The 25473-nt window shown below is 43.2% G+C and overlaps 1 protein-coding gene across 4 annotated transcripts in view; it reads left to right on the top strand.

The window, feature by feature from the left end:
• Positions 1-23716, top strand: part of LOC125378170 (serine/threonine-protein phosphatase 6 regulatory ankyrin repeat subunit B-like) — a 35027-nt gene extending 11311 nt beyond the window's left edge. For all 4 annotated transcript variants that reach the window (XM_048393115.1, XM_048393113.1, XM_048393116.1 and 1 more), the window contains exons 4-10: positions 611-646; positions 728-845; positions 1447-1557; positions 13637-13656; positions 14177-14206; positions 14703-14768; positions 15979-23716. In XM_048393115.1, the coding sequence (XP_048249072.1) occupies positions 611-646; positions 728-845; positions 1447-1557; positions 13637-13656; positions 14177-14206; positions 14703-14768; positions 15979-20246 (4649 nt within the window). In that variant the 3' untranslated portion in view covers positions 20247-23716. The remainder of the gene's footprint in view (positions 1-610; positions 647-727; positions 846-1446; positions 1558-13636; positions 13657-14176; positions 14207-14702; positions 14769-15978) is intronic.
• Positions 23717-25473: the final 1757 nt, after the last annotated feature.

Below are 25473 nucleotides of genomic sequence, written 5' to 3' on the forward strand. Positions count from 1 at the left end.
CAAACCTACTGATTGCTTAGCTGTTAAACCCCTGAGGATTTGGAAAAAAAAAGAGATCTTCAGCAACCTGTGTTGTTCAAGACAACAAACCGCTTGCAAACTTGGTTGATGCATGTCATCGTTACCTAAGTGCGTGGATCAACGTCAAACACTGGTGTGTCTGGTCCAGACTCGATTATTTACAGAACACTGTCATGCACCTGGAATATTGCTGATTGTGGCTAAAGTTTGGATTATATCTCAAGAATAAACCAAAGATAAACAAATGGAGTGTGGGTTTCAGCCTTACTCGTGTAAGGGTTTTCTACATTTGCCACTGGTGGGACAGGATACGCTCACCTTTTTGCGACCACTATTTGATAGTGATTCATAAACACATGCTCCTGATATAGTCGGAATCGTACAACCGACTCTGCTTGTAGCAGATATTTCTAATGAATATGGAAAGGGTCTTCTCGTTTCCATTTCAATCTATCAAATATAACATGGCGGTACACTTATATACACTGTTATGCAATGTTTTACTGTATCTTATCTGTGTCTGCAGTTGGATATAAATATGATGTGATCTCTGTACATGACTACATTGTCTGTATTTATGTCTGTACAGGGACGACGGCAACACCTCCGGGGGAATCGAGCACATGTAAGTACAACTACAACCTAAGACTCAAATGATATTGCGAATCATAATTGCTTGATATTACGTGACTGTATTTTGTCACAGACACATCGCCGACAACACCGAGTGAATCCAACACAGAGACAACCCCGGACCTGGCTGCGATACTTGTCCCTGTGTTCCTCATCCTGGTCGTTGTCATTGCTGTGGTGCTGTTCATACTGTAAGTGTGTACCTTACCCTCGCTGTGGTGGTGTTCATACTGTAAGTGTGTACCTTACCCTCGCTGTGGTGGTGTTCATACTGTAAGTGTGTACCTAACTCAAGGAGATGGAGTCTAGATTATTACTATATGTATGTATTAAAAATTAAATCAGTATTGTGAACTGACTGGTGATGTCTGAATCTATATAACATGGGGTGGTGGTGGAGCGTCCTTCCGGATAACGGAAGGAACGGGCTTTGATCCCCGGTCGCGTCATACCAACATACGTTATGGCACTTGTTGTACCCTGCCAGGCGCTCGGAGTATGTCTGGGCTGGGTATTCATGTTAAACTGCGGCATGTTGTCTTCGTGGTCTAACACTATACTGGCATACACACGTGCATGCACGTCGCTATTTAAGTGCAGTAATCTTGAACGTGATGTTAAACTCCATTTCACCTCACCTCAGCCAACTCAGTACCATTTTGTTTGCATTGCGAGTTGTAAAGTGTTAGGTTAGTTTTAAGGAGGTTAGGAGGACTGCTATATTGGGCTGCAACATGACAGCGTTTACATATTACAGTTCACATATTTCTCAATAACCGACCATATTTTCAGATTCTTTTACAAACGAAAACGGAAACGGGGAGACACCAAAGGGATTATCGATGCAGTGACATGGGTACTTCCATGCTGGAGAACAACTGATACAGCTGGTACAGCTGCCAGGTAATACAGACATATAACACGATGCAGTGACAGGGATTCTTCCATGCTGGAGAACAACTGATACAGCTAGTACAGCTACCAGGTAATACAGACATATAACACGATGCAGTGACAGGGGTACTTCCATGATGGAGAACAACTGATACAGCTGATACAGCTGCCAGGTAATACATACATATAACACGATGCAGTGACAGGGGTACTTCCATGCTGGAGAACAACTGCCAGGTAATACAGACATATAACACGATGCAGTGACAGGGGTACTTCCATGCTGGAGAACAACTGCCAGGTAATACAGACATATAACACGATGCAGTGACAGGGGTACTGCCATGCTGGAGAACAACTCCCAGGTAATACAGACATATAACACGATGCAATGACAGGGATACTTCCATGCTGGAGAACAACTGATACAGCTGGTACAGCTGCCAGGTAATACAGACATATAACACGATGCAGTGACAGGGGTACTGCCATGCTGGAGAACAACTGCCAGGTAATACAGACATATAACACGATGCAGTGACAGGGATACTTCCATGCTGGAGAACAACTGATACAGCTGGTACAGCTGCCAGGTAATACAGACATATAACACGATGCAGTGACATGGATTCTTCCATGCTGGAGAACAGCTGCCAGGTAATACAGACATATAACACGATGCAGTGACAGGGATACTTCCATGCTGGAGAACAACTGCCAGGTAATACAGACATATAACACGATGCAGTGACAGGGATACTGCCATGCTGGAGAACAGCTGCCAGGTAATACAGACATATAACACGATGCAGTGACAGGGGTACTTCCATGCTGGAGAACAACTGCCAGGTAATACAGACATATAACACGATGCAGTGACAGGGATACTTCCATGCTGGAGCACAACTGATACAGCTGGTACAGCTGCCAGGTAATACAGACATATAACACGATGCAGTGACAGGGATACTTCCATGCTGGAGAACAACTGCCAGGTAATACAGATATATAACACGATGCAGTGACAGGGATACTTCCATGCTGGAGAACAACTGCCAGGTAATACAGACATATAACACGATGCAGTGACAGGGGTACTTCCATGCTGGAGAGCAACTGCCAGGTAATACAGATATATAACACGATGCAGTGACTGGGATACTTCCATGCAGGAGAACATCTGCCAGGTAATACAGACATATAACACGATGCAGTGACAGGGGTACTTCCATGCTGGAGAACAACTGATACAGCTGGTACAGCTGCCAGGTAATACAGACATATAACACGATGCAGTGACAGGGGTACTTCCATGCTGGGGAACAACTGCCAGGTAATACAGACACATAACACGATGCAGTGACAGGGATACTTCCATGCTGGAGAACAACTGCCAGGTAATACAGACATATAACACGATGCAGTGACAGGGGTACTTCCATGCTGGAGAACAAATGCCAGGTAATACAGACATATAACACGATGCAGTGACAGGGGTACTTCCATGCTGGAGAACAACTGCCGGGTAATACAGACATATAACACGATGCAGTGACAGGGATACTTCCATGCAGGAGAACAACTGCCAGGTAATACAGACATATAACACGATGCAGTGACAGGGGTACTTCCATGCTGGAGAACAACTGCCAGGTAATACAGACATATAACACGATGCAGTGACAGGGGTACTTCCATGCTGGAGAACAACTGATACAGCTGATACAGACATATAACACGATGCAGTGACAGGGATACTTCCATGCTGGAGAACAACTGCCAGGTAATACAGACATTTAACACGATGCAGTGACAGGGATACTTCCATGCTGGAGAACAACTGCCAGGTAATACAGACATATAACACGATGCAGTGACATGGATACTTCCATGCTGGAGAACAACTGCCAGGTAATACAGACATATAACACGATGCAGTGACAGGGATACTTCCATGCTGGAGAACAACTGCCATGTAATACAGACATATAACACGATGCAGTGACAGGGATACTTCCATGCTGGAGAACAACTGCCAAGTAATACAGACATATAACACGATGCAGTGACAGGGATACTTCCATGCAGGAGAACAACTGCCAGGTAATACAGACATATAACACGATGCAGTGACAGGGATACTTCCATGCTGGAGAACAAATGCCAGGTAATACAGACACATAACACGATGCAGTGACAGGGATACTTCCATGCTGGAGAACAACTGCCAGGTAATACAGACATATAACACGATGCAGTGACAGGGATACTTCCATGCTGGAGAACAACTGCCAGGTAATACAGACATATAACACGATGCAGTGACAGGGATACTTCCATGCTGGAGAACATCTGCCAGGTAATACAGACATATAACACGATGCAGTGACAGGGATACTTCCATGCTGGAGAACATCTGCCAGGTAATACAGACATATAACACGATGCAGTGACAGGGGTACTTCCATGCTGGAGAACAACTGCCAGGTAATACAGACATATAACACGATGCAGTGACAGGGGTACTTCCATGCTGGAGAACAACTGATACAGCTGATACAGACATATAACACGATGCAGTGACAGGGATACTTCCATGCTGGAGAACAACTGCCAGGTAATACAGACATATAACACGATGCAGTGACAGGGATACTTCCATGCTGGAGAACATCTGCCAGGTAATACAGACATATAACACGATGCAGTGACAGGGATACTTCCATGCTGGAGAACATCTGCCAGGTAATACAGACATATAACACGATGCAGTGACAGGGATACTTCCATGCTGGAGAACATCTGCCAGGTAATACAGACATATAACACGATGCAGTGGCAGGGGTACATCCATGCTGGAGAACAACTGCCAGGTAATACAGACATATAACACGATGCAGTGACAGGGGTACTTCCATGCTGGAGAACAACTGATACAGCTGATACAGACATATAACACGATGCAGTGACAGGGATACTTCCATGCTGGAGAACAACTGCCAGGTAATACAGACATATAACACGATGCAGTGACAGGGATACTTCCATGCTGGAGAACAACTGCCAGGTAATACAGACATATAACACGATGCAGTGACAGGGGTACTTCCATGCTGGAGAACAACTGATACAGCTGATACAGACATATAACACGATGCAGTGACAGGGATACTTCCATGCAGGAGAACAACTGCCAGGTAATACAGACATATAACACGATGCAGTGACATGGATACTTCCATGCTGGAGAACAACTGCCAGGTAATACAGACATATAACACGATGCAGTGACAGGGATACTTCCATGCTGGAGAACAACTGCCAGGTAATACAGACATATAACACGATGCAGTGACAGGGATACTTCCATGCTGGAGAACAACTGATACAGCTGGTACAGCTGCCAGGTAATACAGACATATAACACGATGCAGTGACAGGGGTACTGCCATGCTGGAGAACAACTGCCAGGTAATACAGACATATAACACGATGCAGTGACAGGGATACTTCCATGCTGGAGAACAACTGCCAGGTAATACAGACATATAACACGATGCAGTGACAGGGATACTGCCATGCTGGAGAACAGCTGCCAGGTAATACAGACATATAACACGATGCAGTGACAGGGGTACTGCCATGCTGGAGAACAACTGCCAGGTAATACAGACATATAACACGATGCAGTGACAGGGATACTTCCATGCTGGAGAACAATTGATACAGCTGGTACAGCTGCCAGGTAATACAGACATATAACACGATGCAGTGACAGGGGTACTGCCATGCTGGAGAACAACTGCCAGGTAATACAGACATATAACACGATGCAGTGACAGGGATACTTCCATGCTGGAGAACAACTGAAACAGCTGGTACAGCTGCCAGGTAATACAGACATATAACACGATGCAGTGACAGGGATTCTTCCATGCTGGAGAACAGCTGCCAGGTAATACAGACATATAACACGATGCAGTGACAGGGATACTTCCTTGCTGGAGCACAACTGATACAGCTGGTACAGCTGCCAGGTAATACAGACATATAACACGATGCAGTGACAGGGATACTTCCATGCTGGAGAACAACTGCCAGGTAATACAGATATATAACACGATGCAGTGAAAGGGATACTTCCATGCTGGAGAACAACTGCCAGGTAATACAGACATATAACACGATGCAGTGACAGGGGTACTTCCATGCTGGAGAGCAACAGCCAGGTAATACAGACATATAACACGATGCAGTGACATGGATACTTCCATGCTGGAGAACAACTGCCAGGTAATACAGACATATAACACGATGCAGTGACAGGGGTACGTCCATGCTGGAGAACAACTGCCAGGTTATACAGACATATAACACGATGCAGTGACAGGGATACTTCCATGCAGGAGAACATCTGCCAGGTAATACAGACATATAACACGATGCAGTGACAGGGGTACTTCCATGCTGGAGAACAACTGATACAGCTGGTACAGCTGCCAGGTAATACAGACATATAACACGATGCAGTGACAGGGGTACTTCCATGCTGGGGAACAACTGCCAGGTAATACAGACACATAACACGATGCAGTGACAGGGATACTTCCATGCTGGAGAACAACTGCCAGGTAATACAGACATATAACACGATGCAGTGACAGGGGTACTTCCATGCTGGAGAACAACTGCCAGGTAATACAGACATATAACACGATGCAGTGACAGGGATACTTCCATGCTGGAGAACAACTGCCAGGTAATACAGACATATAACACGATGCAGTGACAGGGATACTTCCATGCAGGAGAACAACTGCCAAGTAATACAGACATATAACACGACGCAGTGACAGGGATACTTCCATGCTGGAGAACAAATGCCAGGTAATACAGACATATAACACGATGCAGTGACAGGGGTACTTCCATGCTGGAGAACAACTGCCAGGTAATACAGACATATAACACGATGCAGTGACAGGGGTACTTCCATGCTGGAGAACAACTGATACAGCTGATACAGACATATAACATGATGCAGTTACAGGGATACTTCCATGCTGGAGAACAACTGCCAGGTAATACAGACATATAACACGATGCAGTGACAGGGATACTTCCATGCTGGAGAACAACTGCCAGGTAATACAGACATATAACACGATACAGTGACAGGGATACTTCCATGCTGGAGAACAACTGCCAGGTAATACAGACATATAACACGATGCAGTGACAGGGATACTTCCATGCTGGAGAACAACTGATACAGCTGCCAGGTAATACAGACATATAACACGATGCAGTGACAGGGATACTTCCATGCTGGAGAACAACTGCCAGGTAATACAGACATATAACACGATGCAGTGACAGGGATACTTCCATGCTGGAGAACAACTGATACAGCTGATACAGACATGTAACACGATGCAGTGACAGGGATACTTCCATGCAGGAGAACAACTGCCAGGTAATACAGACATATAACACGATGCAGTTACAGGGATACTTCCATGCTGGAGAACAACTGATACAGCTGGTACAGCTGCCAGGTAATACGGACATATAACACGATGCAGTGACAGGGATACTGCCATGCTGGAGAACAACTGCCAGGTAATACAGACATATAACACGATGCAGTGACAGGGATACTTCCATGCTGGAGAACAACTGCCAGGTAATACAGACATATAACACGATGCAGTGACAGGGATACTGCCATGCTGGAGAACAGCTGCCAGGTAATACAGACATATAACACGATGCAGTGACAGGGGTACTGCCATGCTGGAGAACAACTGCCAGGTAATACAGACATATAACACGATGCAGTGACAGGGATACTTCCATGCTGGAGAACAACTGATACAGCTGGTACAGCTGCCAGGTAATACAGACATATAACACGATGCAGTGACAGGGGTACTGCCATGCTGGAGAACAACTGCCAGGTAATACAGACATATAACACGATGCAGTGACATGGATAATTCCATGCTGGAGAACAACTGATACAGCTGGTACAGCTGCCAGGTAATACAGACATATAACACGATGCAGTGACAGGGATTCTTCCATGCTGGAGAACAGCTGCCAGGTAATACAGACATATAACACGATGCAGTGACAGGGATACTTCCATGCTGGAGAACAACTGCCAGGTTATACAGACATATAACACGATGCAGTGACAGGGATACTGCCATGCTGGAGAACAGCTGTCAGGTAATACAGACATATAACACGATGCAGTGACAGGGGTACTTCCAAGCTGGAGAACAACTGCCAGGTAATACAGACATATAACACGATGCAGTGACAGGGATACTTCCTTGCTGGAGGACAACTGATACAGCTGGTACAGCTGCCAGGTAATACAGACATATAACACGATGCAGTGACAGGGATACTTCCATGCTGGAGAACAACTGCCAGGTAATACAGATATATAACACGATGCAGTGACAGGGATACTTCCATGCTGGAGAACAACTGCCAGGTAATACAGACATATAACACGATGCAGTGACATGGATACTTCCATGCTGGAGAACAACTGCCAGGTAATACAGACATATAACACGATGCAGTGACAGGGGTACGTCCATGCTGGAGAACAAGTGCCAGGTTATACAGACATATAACACGATGCAGTGACAGGGATACTTCCATGCAGGAGAACAACTGCCAAGTAATACAGACATATAACACGATGCAGTGACAGGGATACTTCCATCCTGGAGAACAACTGATACAGCTGGTACAGCTGCCAGGTAATACAGACATATAACGCGATGCAGTGACAGGGATTCTTCCATGCTGGAGAACAGCTGCCAGGTAATACAGACATATAACACGATGCAGTGACAGGGATACTTCCATGCTGGAGAACAACTGCCAGGTAATACAGACATATAACACGATGCAGTGAAAGGGATACTGCCATGCTGGAGAACAGCTGTCAGGTAATACAGACATATAACACGATGCAGTGACAGGGGTACTTCCAAGCTGGAGAACAACTGCCAGGTAATACAGACATATAACACGATGCAGTGACAGGGATACTTCCTTGCTGGAGGACAACTGATACAGCTGGTACAGCTGCCAGGTAATACAGACATATAACACGATGCAGTGACAGGGATACTTCCATGCTGGAGAACAACTGCCAGGTAATACAGATATATAACACGATGCAGTGACAGGGATACTTCCATGCTGGAGAACAACTGCCAGGTAATACAGATATATAACACGATGCAGTGACAGGGATACTTCCATGCTGGAGAACAACTGCCAGGTAATACAGACATATAACACGATGCAGTGACAGGGGTACTTCCATGCTGGAGAGCAACTGCCAGGTAATACAGACATATAACACGATGCAGTGACATGGATACTTCCATGCTGGAGAACAACTGCCATGTAATACAGACATATAACACGATGCAGTGACATGGATACTTCCATGCTGGAGAACAACTGCCAGGTAATACAGACATATAACACGATGCAGTGACAGGGATACTTCCATGCAGGAGAACATCTGCCAGGTAATACAGACATATAACACGATGCAGTGACAGGGGTACTTCCATGCTGGAGAACAACTGATACAGCTGGTACAGCTGCCAGGTAATACAGACATATAACACGATGCAGTGACAGGGGTACTTCCATGCTGGGGAACAACTGCCAGGTAATACAGACACATAACACGATGCAGTGACAGGGATACTTCCATGCTGGAGAACAACTGCCATGTAATACAGACATATAACACGATGCAGTGACAGGGGTACTTCCATGCTGGAGAACAACTGCCAGGTAATACAGACATATAACACGATGCAGTGACAGGGATACTTCCATGCTGGAGAACAAATACCAGGTAATACAGACATATAACACGATGCAGTGACAGGGGTACTTCCATGCTGGAGAATAACTGCCAGGTAATACAGACATATAACACGATGCAGTGACAGGGGTACTTCCATGCTGGAGAACAACTGCCAGGTAATACAGACATATAACACGATGCAGTAACAGGGGTACTTCCATGCTGGAGAACAACTGATACAGCTGATACAGACATATAACACGATGCAGTGACAGGGATACTTCCATGCTGGAGAACAACTGCCAGGTAATACAGACATATAACACGATGCAGTGACAGGGATACTTCCATGCTGGAGAACAACTGCCGGGTAATACAGACATATAACACGATGCAGTGACATGGATACTTCCATGCTGGAGAACAATTGCCAGGTAATACAGACATATAACACGATGCAGTGACAGGGATACTTCCATGCTGGAGAACAACTGCCATGTAATACAGACATATAACACGATGCAGTGACGGGGATACTTCCATGCTGGAGAACAACTGCCAAGTAATACAGACATATAACACGATGCAGTGACAGGGATACTTCCATGCAGGAGAACAACTGCCAGGTAATACAGACATATAACACGATGCAGTGACAGGGATACTTCCATGCTGGAGAACAAATGCCAGGTAATACAGACACATAACACGATGCAGTGACAGGGATACTTCCATGCTGGAGAACAACTGCCAGGTAATACAGACATATAACACGATGCAGTGACAGGGGTACTTCCATGCTGGAGAACAAATGCCAGGTAATACAGACATATAACACGATGCAGTGACAGGGATACTTCCATGCTGGAGAACATCTGCCAGGTAATGCAGACATGTAACACGATGCAGTGACAGGGATACTTCCATGCTGGAGAACATCTGCCAGGTAATACAGACATATAACACGATGCAGTGACAGGGGTACTTCCATGCTGGAGAACAACTGCCAGGTAAATACAGACATATAACACGATGCAGTGACAGGGGTACTTCCATGCTGGAGAACAACTGATACAGCTGATACAGACATATAACACGATGCAGTGACAGGGATACTTCCATGCTGGAGAACAACTGCCAGGTAATACAGACATATAACACGATGCAGTGACAGGGATACTTCCATGCTGGAGAACAACTGTCAGGTAATACAGATATATAACACGATGCAGTGACAGGGATACTTCCATGCTGGAGAACAACTGCCAGGTAATACAGACATATAACACGATGCAGTGACAGGGGTACTTCCATGCTGGAGAGCAACTGCCAGGTAATACAGACATATAACACGATGCAGTGACATGGATACTTCCATGCTGGAGAACAACTGCCAGGTAATACAGACATATAACACGATGCAGTGACAGGGGTACGTCCATGCTGGAGAACAAGTGCCAGGTTATACAGACATATAACACGATGCAGTGACAGGGATACTTCCATGCAGGAGAACATCTGCCAGGTAATACAGACATATAACACGATGCAGTGACAGGGGTACTTCCATGCTGGAGAACAACTGATACAGCTGGTACAGCTGCCAGGTAATACAGACATATAACACGATGCAGTGACAGGGGTACTTCCATGCTGGGGAACAACTGCCAGGTAATACAGACACATAACACGATGCAGTGACAGGGATACTTCCATGCTGGAGAACAACTGCCATGTAATACAGACATATAACACGATGCAGTGACAGGGGTACTTCCATGCTGGAGAACAACTGCCAGGTAATACAGACATATAACACGATGCAGTGACAGGGATACTTCCATGCTGGAGAACAACTGCCAGGTAATACAGACATATAACACGATGCAGTGACAGGGATACTTCCATGCAGGAGAACAACTGCCAGGTAATACAGACATATAACACGATGCAGTGACAGGGATACTTCCATGCTGGAGAACAAATACCAGGTAATACAGACATATAACACGATGCAGTGACAGGGGTACTTCCATGCTGGAGAACAACTGCCAGGTAATACAGACATATAACACGATGCAGTGACAGGGGTACTTCCATGCTGGAGAACAACTGATACAGCTGATACAGACATATAACACGATGCAGTGACAGGGATACTTCCATGCTGGAGAACAACTGCCAGGTAATACAGACATATAACACGATGCAGTGACAGGGATACTTCCATGCTGGAGAACAACTGCCAGGTAATACAGACATATAACACGATGCAGTGACAGGGATACTTCCATGCTGGAGAACAACTGCCAGGTAATACAGACATATAACACGATGCAGTGACAGGGATACTTCCATGCTGGAGAACAACTGATACAGCTGCCAGGTAATACAGACATATAACACGATGCAGTGACAGGGGTACTTCCATGCTGGAGAACAACTGCCAGGTAATACAGACATATAACACGATGCAGTGACAGGGATACTTCCATGCTGGAGAACAACTGCCAGGTAATACAGACATATAACACGATGCAGTGACAGGGATACTTCCATGCTGGAGAACAACTGATACAGCTGCCAGGTAATACAGACATATAACACGATGCAGTGACAGGGGTACTTCCATGCTGGAGAACAACTGCCAGGTAATACAGACATATAACACGATGCAGTGACAGGGGTACTTCCATGCTGGAGAACAACTGCCAGGTAATACAGACATATAACACGATGCAGTGACAGGGGTACTTCCATGCTGGAGAACAACTGCCAGGTAATACAGACATATAACGCGATGCAGTGACAGGGATACTTCCATGCTGGAGAACAACTGATACAGCTGGTACAGCTGCCAGGCAATAGAGACATATAACACGATGCAGTGACAGGGGTACTTCCATGCTGGAGAACAACTGCCAGGTAATGCAGACATATAACACGATGCAGTGACAGGGATACTTCCATGCTGGAGAACAACTGCCAGGTAATGCAGACATATAACACGATGCAGTGACAGGGATACTTCCATGCTGGAGAACAACTGCCAGGTAATGCAGACATATAACACGATGCAGTGACAGGGATACTTCCATGCTGGAGAACAACTGCCAGGTAATGCAGACATATAACACGATGCAGTGACAGGGATACTTCCATGCTGGAGAACAACTGCCAGGTAATGCAGACATATAACACGATGCAGTGACAGGGATACTTCCATGCTGGAGAACAACTGCCAGGTAATACAGACATATAACACGATGCAGTGACAGGGATACTTCCATGCTGGAGAACAACTGCCAGGTAATACAGACATATAACACGATGCAGTGACAGGGATACTTCCATGCTGGAGAACAACTGCCAGGTAATACAGACATATAACACGATGCAGTGACAGGGATACTTCCATGCTGGAGAACAACTGCCAGGTAATACAGACATATAACACGATGCAGTGACAGGGATACTTCCATGCTGGAGAACAACTGCCAGGTAATACAGACATATAACACGATGCAGTGACAGGGATACTTCCATGCTGGAGAACAACTGCCAGGTAATACAGACATATAACACGGTGCAGTGACAGGGATACTTCCATGCTGGAGCACAACTGATACAGCTAGTACAACTGCCAGGTAATACAGACATATAACACGATGCAGTGACAGGGATACTTCCATGCTGGAGAACAACTGCCAGGTAATACAGACATACAACACGATGCAGTGACAGGGATACTTCCATGCTGGAGAACAACTGCCAGGAAATACAGACATATAACACGATGCAGTGACAGAGATACTTCCATGCTGGAGAACAACTGCCAGGTAATACAGACATATAACACGATGCAGTGACAGGGATACTTCCATGCTGGAGAACAACTGCCAGGTAATATAGACATATAACACGATGCAGTGACAGGGATACTTCCATGCTGGAGAACAACTGCCAGGTAATACAGACATATAACACGATGCAGTGACAGGGGTACTTCCATGCTGGAGGACAACTGCTACAGCTGGTACGGCTGCCGGGTAATACTGAAATATAACCTCAGGCAGGACGTCTTCTTCATCCCAATCACTTACGTCTATGTACAGTAGATTATATATCAAAACACAGCGAAGTACACATATGAAATTCCCTGATTTCTAAAACTATCAATTTGGACATGCTGATTCATACATTTGTCATGATCTCGATTTTTTATTTCAGATCCAGTGCTGGTGAAAATGGTGAGTATACACAACGTTACTCATTAATTCTACAAAAAATGACAGTTAATTATCCTTGGTTGTTTGTATAAACGCGATATTGTTTTTACAAACATTAAAAGTAATTGTGATAGAAGAAATTAAATCACCATTATGTTTGTTGGGCTCATTAAACTTCATCACAGACAGGGAATATATATATATTCAGCATTTCCAGATAAATTGTCTGCTAACACAAGCGTTGTTTGAAAGAAACAGCAGATTGTAAATCTCGAGAAACAGAAACTGTTTCCTAGTTATGGGCTTCCGACACTACAGACGTGGACAGAGACATTGTCGTGTGTATTATATATATATATTGATATATGATCTACGCGTTATTCAGCAATACAAGCTTGGTATATATTTCCCTTAAACATGGTTAAGCTAGTGTTTAGCATGTTTGCTTTCCATTACTTGTACTTTAGATATTGAAATGGAGCTTAGACAACCCAGACGGGGTTACACATGCTTCATCTAACCATCACATCTAATGTTTTAGAACTTCTCATGGCAGAGGAGGGTGGAGCCAGTAAGTATGGGATACATGTAATATATAAAGTGTTGATGAAAGAATGTTGTCACGTGGGCTGATACGAAGTGAATGCCAATTGTTTTAATATGTCCGTCTTTCGTGTAAACTTCACATTATATCATGGTAGATGTGGTAATTTTATTTTGTTGGTCAAGTGTCTTGTGTATTAATAATGAATATGTTCACTGGTGATGCAATTACCCCTTCCTTTTGAGTGGAATATGTGTAGAGGATAATTTTCATAATATATGACTGTTAGTCGAATATACGGACCAACAGTAATTGGTACCTTACGATATGTTAACGAATTAATATTATCATCGCATATAAGTCATTGCATTATGTATAGTGATAAAAGGGAAAAGAAACATTACTGTTGTTATGAACAACTTTTCCAATTTCGCCAACACCATTTCATCATGCAGTGAGGTTTCAGTTGATAATTTGCAAACATTATACATTATGCAATTATTGAGTTGAATTTTCTCACCAGCATCGGATGGAGACGCTGAATCTACCTGCAGTTTTGATCTCGTGGAAGATGAAGCCTTGCCGTTTGGTAAGAACAGAATACGTTCATCGGCATATAGTAATTACCATGAGGAGTATTGTTCAGGTTCGTCCTGTGCAGGCACATGTACCGCATCAGGTGAATAAATGTCTTTGATTACGTGTAACTGATGTTTATTTAAGGATTGACTGTGTATTTTGTTCTGTTCATTGAGGTATGAATCGAAAAACTGATGTGCAAACTGTTTGCACATCGGTTTATCGATTCATACCTCAATGAACATAATCAAATACACAGTCAATTCTTATAATTAACTTTGACAGCGTAAAACATGTTTTATTAACAATAGTTTAACCAAAAACAGTTGTATATATCAAAACAGACAAAAATGAAGAGATTGATAAACATTCCAGGTGTAGGAATACATACTGTGGCGTGACATGAATCAGGTGATCGTTTAATTTATACACGTAACTTGACACGCCTACAGTCAGTAGCCAATCAACGTAGCGTAGGATCAAAACAATGTTCATTGGACCTGTCAATTACGTCAGGAGGCGAAAACAACGGCAACAGTCAGACTGTAACGAACCGGAAGAAATTTATATGTCCGGGAGAAGGTGGCTGTTTCAAATAACATGGTCAGTCGCCGCCAAATTTAAACATTACTTCCCTGATTACGGTTAAACATAGTTGGAAATATGCGAGTTAGAAATGAAACCCGAAGACATGAAAGTTGAACCGAGGCGTGCGGGGAAAAAACAGGCGAGCGAGCCTGCACGCTTGTTGTTTCATTCATTCTCGGCCTTTCGGTTTCAAAGGGTAGTTCAGACAATGAATATTCATGAAAGTCGCTAAATGTCCTCTGCATGTCGATACACGTGAGCAGAAAGGCAATTCCCTCGAGTGTAATATTGGGAATCCCCGACATTCCGCAGTAATAAAAGAAGTGCGTCTAGGTGGGCGTGGCTTGATTTTTTACATTCATTGGGAAGTAAATGCAATAACACGTGACCAATTCAGCTAATCAGAATGCAGGAATGTCAATGGACACATCGAGAATTTAATTGTATAGGTATGATATGGGTGTAAATATATAATCATGACAACAGATTAAAAGTAAAGTATTTATTGAGATGGCCCTCTTAATGTAAATGTACAAGAAGTGTATATCAAACTCGGATAGCAGAAACTGAACTGGGGATTCTGGATTTCACACTTTGCTTCAATTGTCTAATTTTTTTATCAATTTTGACAGGTTCACTAGAACAGAGGCTAAAGGATGTCCGAAAGGTGTTTGTTAAAACTGAGAGCTTTAAGCAGATGAAAGAGAAGCTGAAGACGTTTGGCCATGTGACAATAAGTGGCTCTCCAGGAGAAGGTAAAACATCCATGGCCCTGATGCTGGGAGCTGAATACAGGAAGCAGGGGTATGAGCTGGTACTGCTTGAGGATGTAGATAAAGTACAGTTGTCTGATTTTATAGATAAAGGCAAAGACGTGTGTGTTATATTGGATGACGTATTGAAGACAGTCAGATCAAATATGGATCTGTCCGGTCTTATGCATTTTTTATATGACCTGCATGTGCATCTGGATCAGTGTGAGGGAAGGTCCGAGGGAAGATACTTGCGTCTGCAACAAGAACCAAGCAAGATCAAACAAACAAACATTTGTGTTATATTCACTGTAGAAGCAGGTATTCTTCAGTTTGCAATATCGAAGTTGGAGAGCCATCTGATTTTCAGAAGTTTAACAGATGTCACACTAGGTTGTCAGATTACACGTGAGGAGAAGAAAAAAATGTGGCTAAATCACACAAGTCACACACAATGTAGTAAACAAAATGAGTTGAACAAACTTATTGCCTTTGAAGGAACAACTGTCAGGTTTCCTCTCGTATGCAAACTGTTCTCAAGTTGTGATACTTTTCAAATGCATCCTGAAGCCTTTTTCGAGAAACCTATATTTTACGTAAAAAATCAACTTCAAACGCTTGTCAGCTCATTGGATGACAAGTCAGCTGCCCTCATCCTGGTCTTACTTTCTGATGGGCAGCTAAACATCAGTCAACTGGAGAGTGAAGGTGCTAGCCCAGACCTAGAGGCTCACCTCAAGGCAGTTGCAACTCTTGTGAAGACATCAACCAGACAGGGTGTCACTAAAGCTGTCCGGGGCTTCTGTGGTACATTGTTGACAGAAGGAAACATAACAACATTTTCTCATTCTGTGATGTACGATGTTTGTGCTTCTATTGTATTCAATATTGAACCAGAGTTAATTCTAAAACATTGCAGTATTAAGTTCCTGTTTGAGCATGTACAGGACGAGCAAGCCAAAGTTATTCCTGTTAGTGCACACCAGCTCACCATTTATTTATCAGGGACCTATAAGGAAATAATTGTTGCCAGACTGGCTGATTCACTTGTCTACGGTGCTCCAAGTAAATACATCATGTATTCCATAGTGAAAAGAGAGGAAATAGCTGCCTATTTATCTCAAATGACTGAAAATGTTTTTTCCCTGTCTTATGAAGCCAAGCACAACATTCTCCATTACGCCTGTGTCACTGGGAACAAGAATATCCTGCAGCGACTTCTTCCTCACTGTGAAATCAATAGGCGTGGGTTGAATGGCTGGACACCAGTGATGTATACAGTTGTTTCTGGACAGATGGAATGTTTTGACTTCCTTGTGAAACACAAAGCTGACATCACTTTATGTGACAGCAACAAGAACAATTTATTACATTTGACCTGTCAACATGGAGATGTGTCCACAGTAAAACATGTGAAAAGAGAGTTTAAGAAACTGAATTCTGATTTGAATCTCAACAGTCGAGGAATACATGACTTGACACCAGTAATGTGTGCTGTGCTGTTTGGCACGTATGATGTTTTAGACTATCTCTGCAAAAAGAAAGTTGATTTAACATTAAGAGATAGCAACAACAACACAGCACTTCATCTTGCAAGTCGGTATGGAAATAAGTCCACTGTAGAAAGTCTTCTCCCAAACACAGAGATAAATACACGTGGCAGCAATGGACAAACGCCAGTTATGTCTGCACTGTTATCTGGAAGGAAGGAAACCTTCGACCTTCTTGTGTTAAAAAAGGCTGACATTACATTGACTGACGCTGACAACAACAATCTCCTTCATACAGCTTCCCACGTTGATGATGTATCCATGTTAGTGCAAATCGTACCACAGTTTGACATTAATACTCGCGGAAAACACGGCTGGACAGCAGTGATGACGGCAGCAATAAATGGAAAAATGGATGCATTCAATATCCTGCTAAAAATGAAGGCTAACCTGAAACTGAATGATGACACCAACAACAATCTTCTCCATCTTGCATGTCATGGAGGAAATGTCTCTATTGTGGAAATATTATTGCGAAAGTTTGAGATCAACAGTCGGGGAAACAACGGTTGGACGCCAGTGATGTTTGCAGCTGCAAGTGGAGAAGAGAGTGTTTTCAACCTGCTTGTGTCACAGGGGGCTGATATAACACTGAGGGATGGCTACAACAATTCTGTATTCCATTTAGCATCTATAGGTGGAAATATTTCCATTGTGAAATATCTATTGCCAAGTACTGCTATCGACTGTCGGGGAAACCATGGGAGAACAGCACTAATGATTGCAACTTTGCTTGCTAAACCAACTCTTTTCAGACTACTGTTGTCAAAGAAGGCCAATATGACATTGATTGATGATCATAATGACACTCTCTTACACCTTGCGTGTCAAGGGGGGAACTACTCCATTGTGAAATATCTGTTGACAAAATATGACATAAATACTTCTGGAAGACATGGCCGAACACCAGTCATGAATGCAACATGGACGGGAAGGAAGGATGTGTTTGATTTGCTTGTGAGTCAGGAAGCTGATCTCACATTGACCGATGACTACAAAGACAATGTTCTACATATGGCATGCCAGGGAGGAAAAACAGCTATTGTAGAACATCTGTTGACAATAATTGATATCGATCTTCGTGGAAAGGACGACTGGACACCAGTATTGCATGCAGCGAACGCTGGGCAGAAGGATGTGTTCAACTTACTTGTGTCAAGAAAAGCGGATCTCACCCTGATTGATGATTACGGTAACAATGCACTTCACCTTGCATGTCAGGGTGGAAATCGCTCCATCGTAGACTCTCTTCTGCCTAAGTTTGATATCAACATTCCAGGACAAGATGGACGGACACCATTGATGAATGCAGTTGTTTATGGAACAGATAATGTGTTTAACCTGCTGTTGTCACGAGACGCTGATAAAACAGTGAATGATAACCACAATGATTCTGTTTTTCATTTAGCATGTCAAGGTGGAAGAAGTTCCATTGTGGAATGTCTTCTGCCAAAGAAGATCAATAGACTGGGAAATCATGGGAGAACAGCCATAATGAAGGCAGCTTTGGCAGGCAAAATGAGAGTATTTGATCTGCTTGTGACACACCATGCTGATCTGAAAGTAACTGATAACAGCCAAGACAATGCGCTTCATTTGTCATGTCAGAGTGGGAACACAACTATTGTAGAACATCTTCTTAATATATTTAACAAGGATATCAAGGGACAGAATGGCTTGACACCAGTAATGTATGCAGCTAGGGCTGGGCAGGGGAATGTGTTTAATCTGCTTGTGTCAAGAAAAGCTCAGATGAAACTGTCTGATCTCTCAGGAAACAATCTACTGCATCTTGCATGTCAGGGTGGAAATAGCTTCATCATAAAACATCTCTTGCCCATGTTTGACATTAACACTCCGAGAGAAGATGGATGGACGCCAATAATGATGGCAGCTCTCAGTGGAAAAAAGGATGCTTATGATCTGATTGCAACACGAGGGGGTAATCCATCACTGACTTCCCCTGAGACTGATACTGTTCTTCACGCAGCCTGTCAAGGTGGTAGTGTAACCATTGTCAAGGCCCTGATTGGTAAATTTGACATCAACGCCAGAGGCAGAAATGATGAGACTCCTCTAATGAGGGCAGTTAGTGGAGGCCACATTGCTGTGTACAAGTTCCTGGTATCTCATAAAGCTGACCATACTCTTGTGGACAAGGGTGGACACACTCTTCTACATCTTGCTACTCAGCATGGTCAGCTTCGTATGGTGAAATACATCATAGACTCTTTTGACATCAATGCTAGAGACGAGGCTGGCTTGACACCTGTGATGATGTCAGTAGTATCTGGCAAAGTTGCTGTGTTCGAATATCTTAGAAGGAGAGGCATAGACTTGACGTTAGTTGACAACTCAGGGAATGACATGTTGAAGCTCGCTCGTGAAGCAGGATGCAGACAAATCATAGAACAACTACAACCAGCCAAGAAGGTTAAACGATTGTCTGCACTGAAAGATACGAAGGTTGGCAAACTGTTTATTCCATCTAAGAAGAACGTGCAGTTACATTCTGGAATAAGCTCAGAAGTCACAAATGAGAGTCCAAGCTCCCCCACTGAAAACAGCAATGATTTTGATTTGAAACAAACAGATTAATCTGCAGAAACATTCCAACCTCTGGCTTGTTGTGTAGGCAACGTGTGAATCGCCCATCCCTTCTGTGACGGTAACGGCTGTATGTGGACATGATGATGTCTTCCGACTCCTGATGTTTCACAAGGTAGATCCCAGTCTGATCTCTCTGGGGCGGCGAGAACTTTTTAAACAGTTTGAGAAATAACACGAGAATAGAAGGACGTTCTTTGAAATGAAAATCATGTATGGACATTCAATCTGCATTGTGTCTTCATTCATGGTGTATTCAGTTGTTCACATATCGACAGACATGCTAGTAATGTTTTCATTGTGTATGCCGCATGACTTGCGCTGTTAATGATGTTAGAATATATGAAAATGAAACCTTAGGACTGTACATAACCTTATTTTCTATTTTTTCAAATATATGTCAATGTTATATAAATACTAGCGGAAAATATAACTGTGCTTCATATACAATTCAGCAATAATATATATTTGTTCGGAAATTGAATAATGCGTCTTTCGAAACAATTTGTTTTAAGACTTCTCGACTTAAAGGGTGTGATTCACAAAGTGTATGTGCATGTTAATGCGCAACACGCTAACTGGATGTTTGTGTGTTTGTTAGTAGCATGATACTTGCATAAATGTTTTGTTGAAATGAACAACACACACCGATTGTTTAGTTATCAGGTATTTGACCGTAGATAACGCTCTTTTCATATCTCTTTGGAGAAGTTCACTACAGCAAGGCAACACTAGTGACTTGTCACAGGTAAACAAGAAAATCCTATTTCGATACTATTAACTGTTCTGACAATACCTTGATATCAATTAGGGACATAGTATTACGCAAATGCATTACGTGACATAATTTTACGGTTGAGGGAGAGAACCATCAGAACCACACATCAAGTGAAACGCCCTGTTTTGCTGCCACATCACCACCAGTGTTGCCCAACGTCGTTAGTTTAGGGGTTGAAGTGTCATGTTATGGAGTGGCATCACAAGTCATGGGAGGACACAACTTAATGGCAATTTGAATGACATGCACTTCCGCGGCGACCTCGTTCGAGCACATGTTCTCCCCTTTGTGAAAATGAAGGTACATGACGTCACTATGTGCACAGCAGAATAAAGCAAGCGCGCACCTTGCTTCTGTTGACCTTTTGGGGCAGTATTACCTTGCTGTACCATGATCCGCAGTTTCTCCAGACCACTCCCCCATAGGAAATATCTGGGATGGGACGGAAAGCTGCCTACACCAGGACTATGGCAACTCTAGCTGATCTGAGCCAAATTTTTGGTTCACATTTGGAACAACATCCCCAGGGCTGTTTTCAATCATCTGAATTCTTCATTGCTACACAGCTTCCTCTTCTGAATCATCGCGAATTTTGGTCAAACCCAATATTGACAATTTTTATTGAGTTTTAAGACCATTCCCCTTAAAGAACATGTTCCACTGTCTCCTGGTACCAACGACCTCCGTGGTGGTCCAGTGGGAGAGCGTCTGTCCAGAGGGCATGAGGTCCGGGGTTCGATCCCTGCCGCATCATATAGTAAAACGTTAAAAAATGGGCTCAGCCTAAAGGAGCAAAAACAAGTCGTGGTTGGCTCAGGGTCAGCTTACCGTGTCAAGTTACTGTGACACGCACGCACGCACGCACGCACGCACGCACGCACGCACGTGCATGCACATTGAAATGTAAGTGCAATAATACTGGACGCGACCTTAAACCCAATTGCACCTCACCTCATCTCATCTGTCTCCTGTTACCACAAATGTGATTTGTTAATAAATCAATTAATCAACATATGTATGTAAACCAAGTTACTGATTTGAATGACAAGTTATGTGGATCTTATGACATTGCATTTTGTTTTGTTTTTTAAAGAGTGTCATTGTGCCATAAGATTCATAATTCAAGTTAAGTTTCTGGCAGTGATAGTGTTATTAAATCATTTACTCACCATGAACTCGACACAGCAAACAATATTGAACTTTATCAAATCTATACTGCTAAACCAAAAAAAATGGAATCCTATGTCTTGTTTTAAAACTAAAAAGGCATATTATTTCACTTCTCCAGACAGAAAAGGCCCCTTTAAATACTTGCAAGGATCGCCTGCCGAAAAAGTTGCTTTCTTGCAGTGAACACATGAAAGGGGTGGTAAATGGGAGGTACTTTCGAAACATATATGTTTTTTTCCTTCCCCAGCAATATAGAAGTAAGTAGGGGCAACTCTGAACTATAACTGGTGACAAAGGTGCTGTTGACTGAAAAGTGTTCACACTCTGTTATAAATAGTGACGATAAGAGAGACATTGCACACTGCATCAGTAACCATCATGTTAACACTGTTAAGTGTGTGATATATGCATACATAGAAAGTATAATATGAGGGACCAAGTCATACTAAGTTTACGGCACGAAGGTCTAAGTTTCAGGTTTTCCCGAGCTAGAGCTTACTTGTAAAAATTGTCAATCCTGACAGGACAGCGTGATAGATATTCCGGATGAGCCCAAACACGAGGGCATCAACTGGATTTTCACCTGTACGTGTGTTTGTTTGACGCTCATTATATTCAAGGTATTCCCTGTTGTATCCGTCTTCTTTTGTCTGGGTACTCCCAGGTACCCTCCCCACTCCCCCTCATCACCCACCCCAGAACCCCCGGCTTTACCAACCTCGTCGTCGCTGATGAGCCCTTTGAGTTAAGGTATCCTTCCCTTCCTTCATCAACGATTTATGTTTAGATTTTAGAACATCACGTGTGTGTGTACACTCTGACAAGAACATGTACGTGCAATAATTTTGCCTTTTCAAATGCCTGTCAAAACTCGAAAACGTTCCCCTGAACTCATATTATCCCCTATTTGCCTTCCTCACACTGAAGAAAAACCTGAACAGAATATTGTTAAAGTTCAATGGGAGGAATAGTGCTAGGTTCTCCGAAATCACCACGTAGTGAGACATGTTGCTTGACAATGGTGTTGCAATAAAGAAGATGTTCAATATATCTTATCCTTACTTAAGTAATTATGCCTCGTCTATTGAGCAGTATTTGTTTCCTGATCAGATAAGAAGCCAACAATGTCGTGATCTTGAACATCAACAAACCCTAGAGATTTGGTTTTATTTGCCATTTAACTTGATCAGAATCCTCAAAAAGGTCATCTTCCAAAATATCGTCGATGACAGATTGCGGTATATTTACTTTCAAGAGGTAGCAGATGACTCTCTCTGGAAGAACTAGGAGACGATGTCTCTGAAACTGTTTCAAATGCTCATTTTATTATTGAACGTTGTAAACATTGAATGTTCTGAGAGGTTGAAGGGCAGTTTTCACTCCTCCTACTAATCTGCCATCAATTTTGATCATATCATTAACTTTGATGGGCATCAGTAATTCCGATTAGGCAGCCATATTTCTTTATCTTTGTCGTCTGCCAAGTGTGTAAATAAACTACTATTAACTTTTATCAAAAGCGTTTGTTTTGTTGTTTTTGTATTTTATTGTATCAGCATTTGAAAAATAGAGGAATGTATCTATTTCAAGCATGTTGACTAAAATATTGATAATCGTATTACGTAATTTCAGGTCTACGATAGCTCAGTTGTTCAGGCGGTACGGGTGGCCCAGTCGTCTACGGCTCCGCGATTCCCTGTGCAGAGTTGCGTCCTTTGGGCACGCCAGAAACCTATGATTGTGGGTTCGAATCTCAGTTCGCCCCGATTATGTTTCTATATTTTTCAGCACCATACCCATGCTCGTGAGTTTCACTGAAGTTGCAAACGTCTAAGAACCTGCATCACTTATGGCTTTCCTTCACTCAGATCACAACTCACAATCAGGAAATGCTCACGATTATTTTACGTTCAATAGAGATATCTAACTCATTCTTCAAATGCTGCTGGAGGGCACATTTTGCATCACTTTGACATTATCAAAACAATGTGCAAATGTGCGATAAACAGCAGTGCTGTTTAAATTGATGCGTGCATTAGGGAAATATATTTTAATGGGTTTGGCTCAGCGGGGCAATCTATACTGGAATTATTTATATTGGGACGAGAGGTTACAAATAACCTGGCACATCAACATATATACACAGTAAAAAAAGTGTTGCACCCCCTATACTTTTTCATGGAGGGGTGTTTTGAAAGGGTGTAAAGATAACCGAATTAATATTATAACCAGGATTTCGTGTATACCAACAAACCAGTGTATTGTCTATACAATGAACTTAAATGGGGTATTCCATGACCTTATGGCATGTAATAATCTCATGCTGAACTTTTACGAAAAATGAACGAACAACGAGGCGCATTAAGTATGGTGACATCTCAATAATTTTTAGTGACCAAATTCATCCAATAGGGTAAGAATGTCATATGGAGATTTGACGAACACAGTAAGTCAATATCGAGAACTTCCACCAAGCACTTGGATCACAGCTTGAAGTCTTCATCTCATACTCCTCACCAGACGTTGGAATCGCTCCATGGGCAGCTGCTGCCACTCCTCGTGTAATGCTGCTTCCAATTCACGCAAGTTCTGTGGAGGAGGGTCCCGACGATAAATCAGGCGTCCCAAAATGTCCCATACATGTTCCAGAGGATTCAGATCTGGACTCATTGCTGGCCATGGAATCTGCGTCAGAGCATTGTTGTGGATAACCTGGGTCACAGCTCGTGAACGATGTGGTCTGGCATTGTCATCCATGAATATCGGTCTGGTGGCCAGTGGATGATTGTCAAAATGGGGCACCACAACTGGATTCAGCACCTCTTGGATGTAGCGCTCCCCTGTCAAGTTGCCTCGTATGGTCACTAAATCAAGCTTACAATCAAATGAGAAGCATCCCCAGACCGTAACAGATCCACCTCCATATGGTACAGTTGGCATGATGTTTCTTGCAGTATAAGCTGTTCCAGGACGCCTCCATACTCTCACTCTGCCATCCACAACATGCAGAAGGAACCTGCTTTCGTCCGACCAGTGGACTCTTCTCCAGGACCTCAAGTTCCAGTTCTGTCTCAGTCTACACCAGGCTAGACGTAGTCGTTTGTGGTTGTCTGTGAGTTTAGGTCGCTTGATAACCCTTCTGGACTTCAACCCTGCAGCTTTAAGACGATTTCTCACGGTCTGGGTACTGAACTGTTGACGAGGAAGCCAAAGACGTTTCAAGGTTGTGCTTGTAGCAAATGGATGACGCCTTACCACCCTCAACAACGC

This window comes from Haliotis rufescens, unplaced genomic scaffold, assembly GCF_023055435.1.
Source record: "Haliotis rufescens isolate VD_foot unplaced genomic scaffold, xgHalRufe1.0.p SCAF_115, whole genome shotgun sequence".
Classification (NCBI taxonomy): domain Eukaryota; kingdom Metazoa; phylum Mollusca; class Gastropoda; order Lepetellida; family Haliotidae; genus Haliotis; species Haliotis rufescens.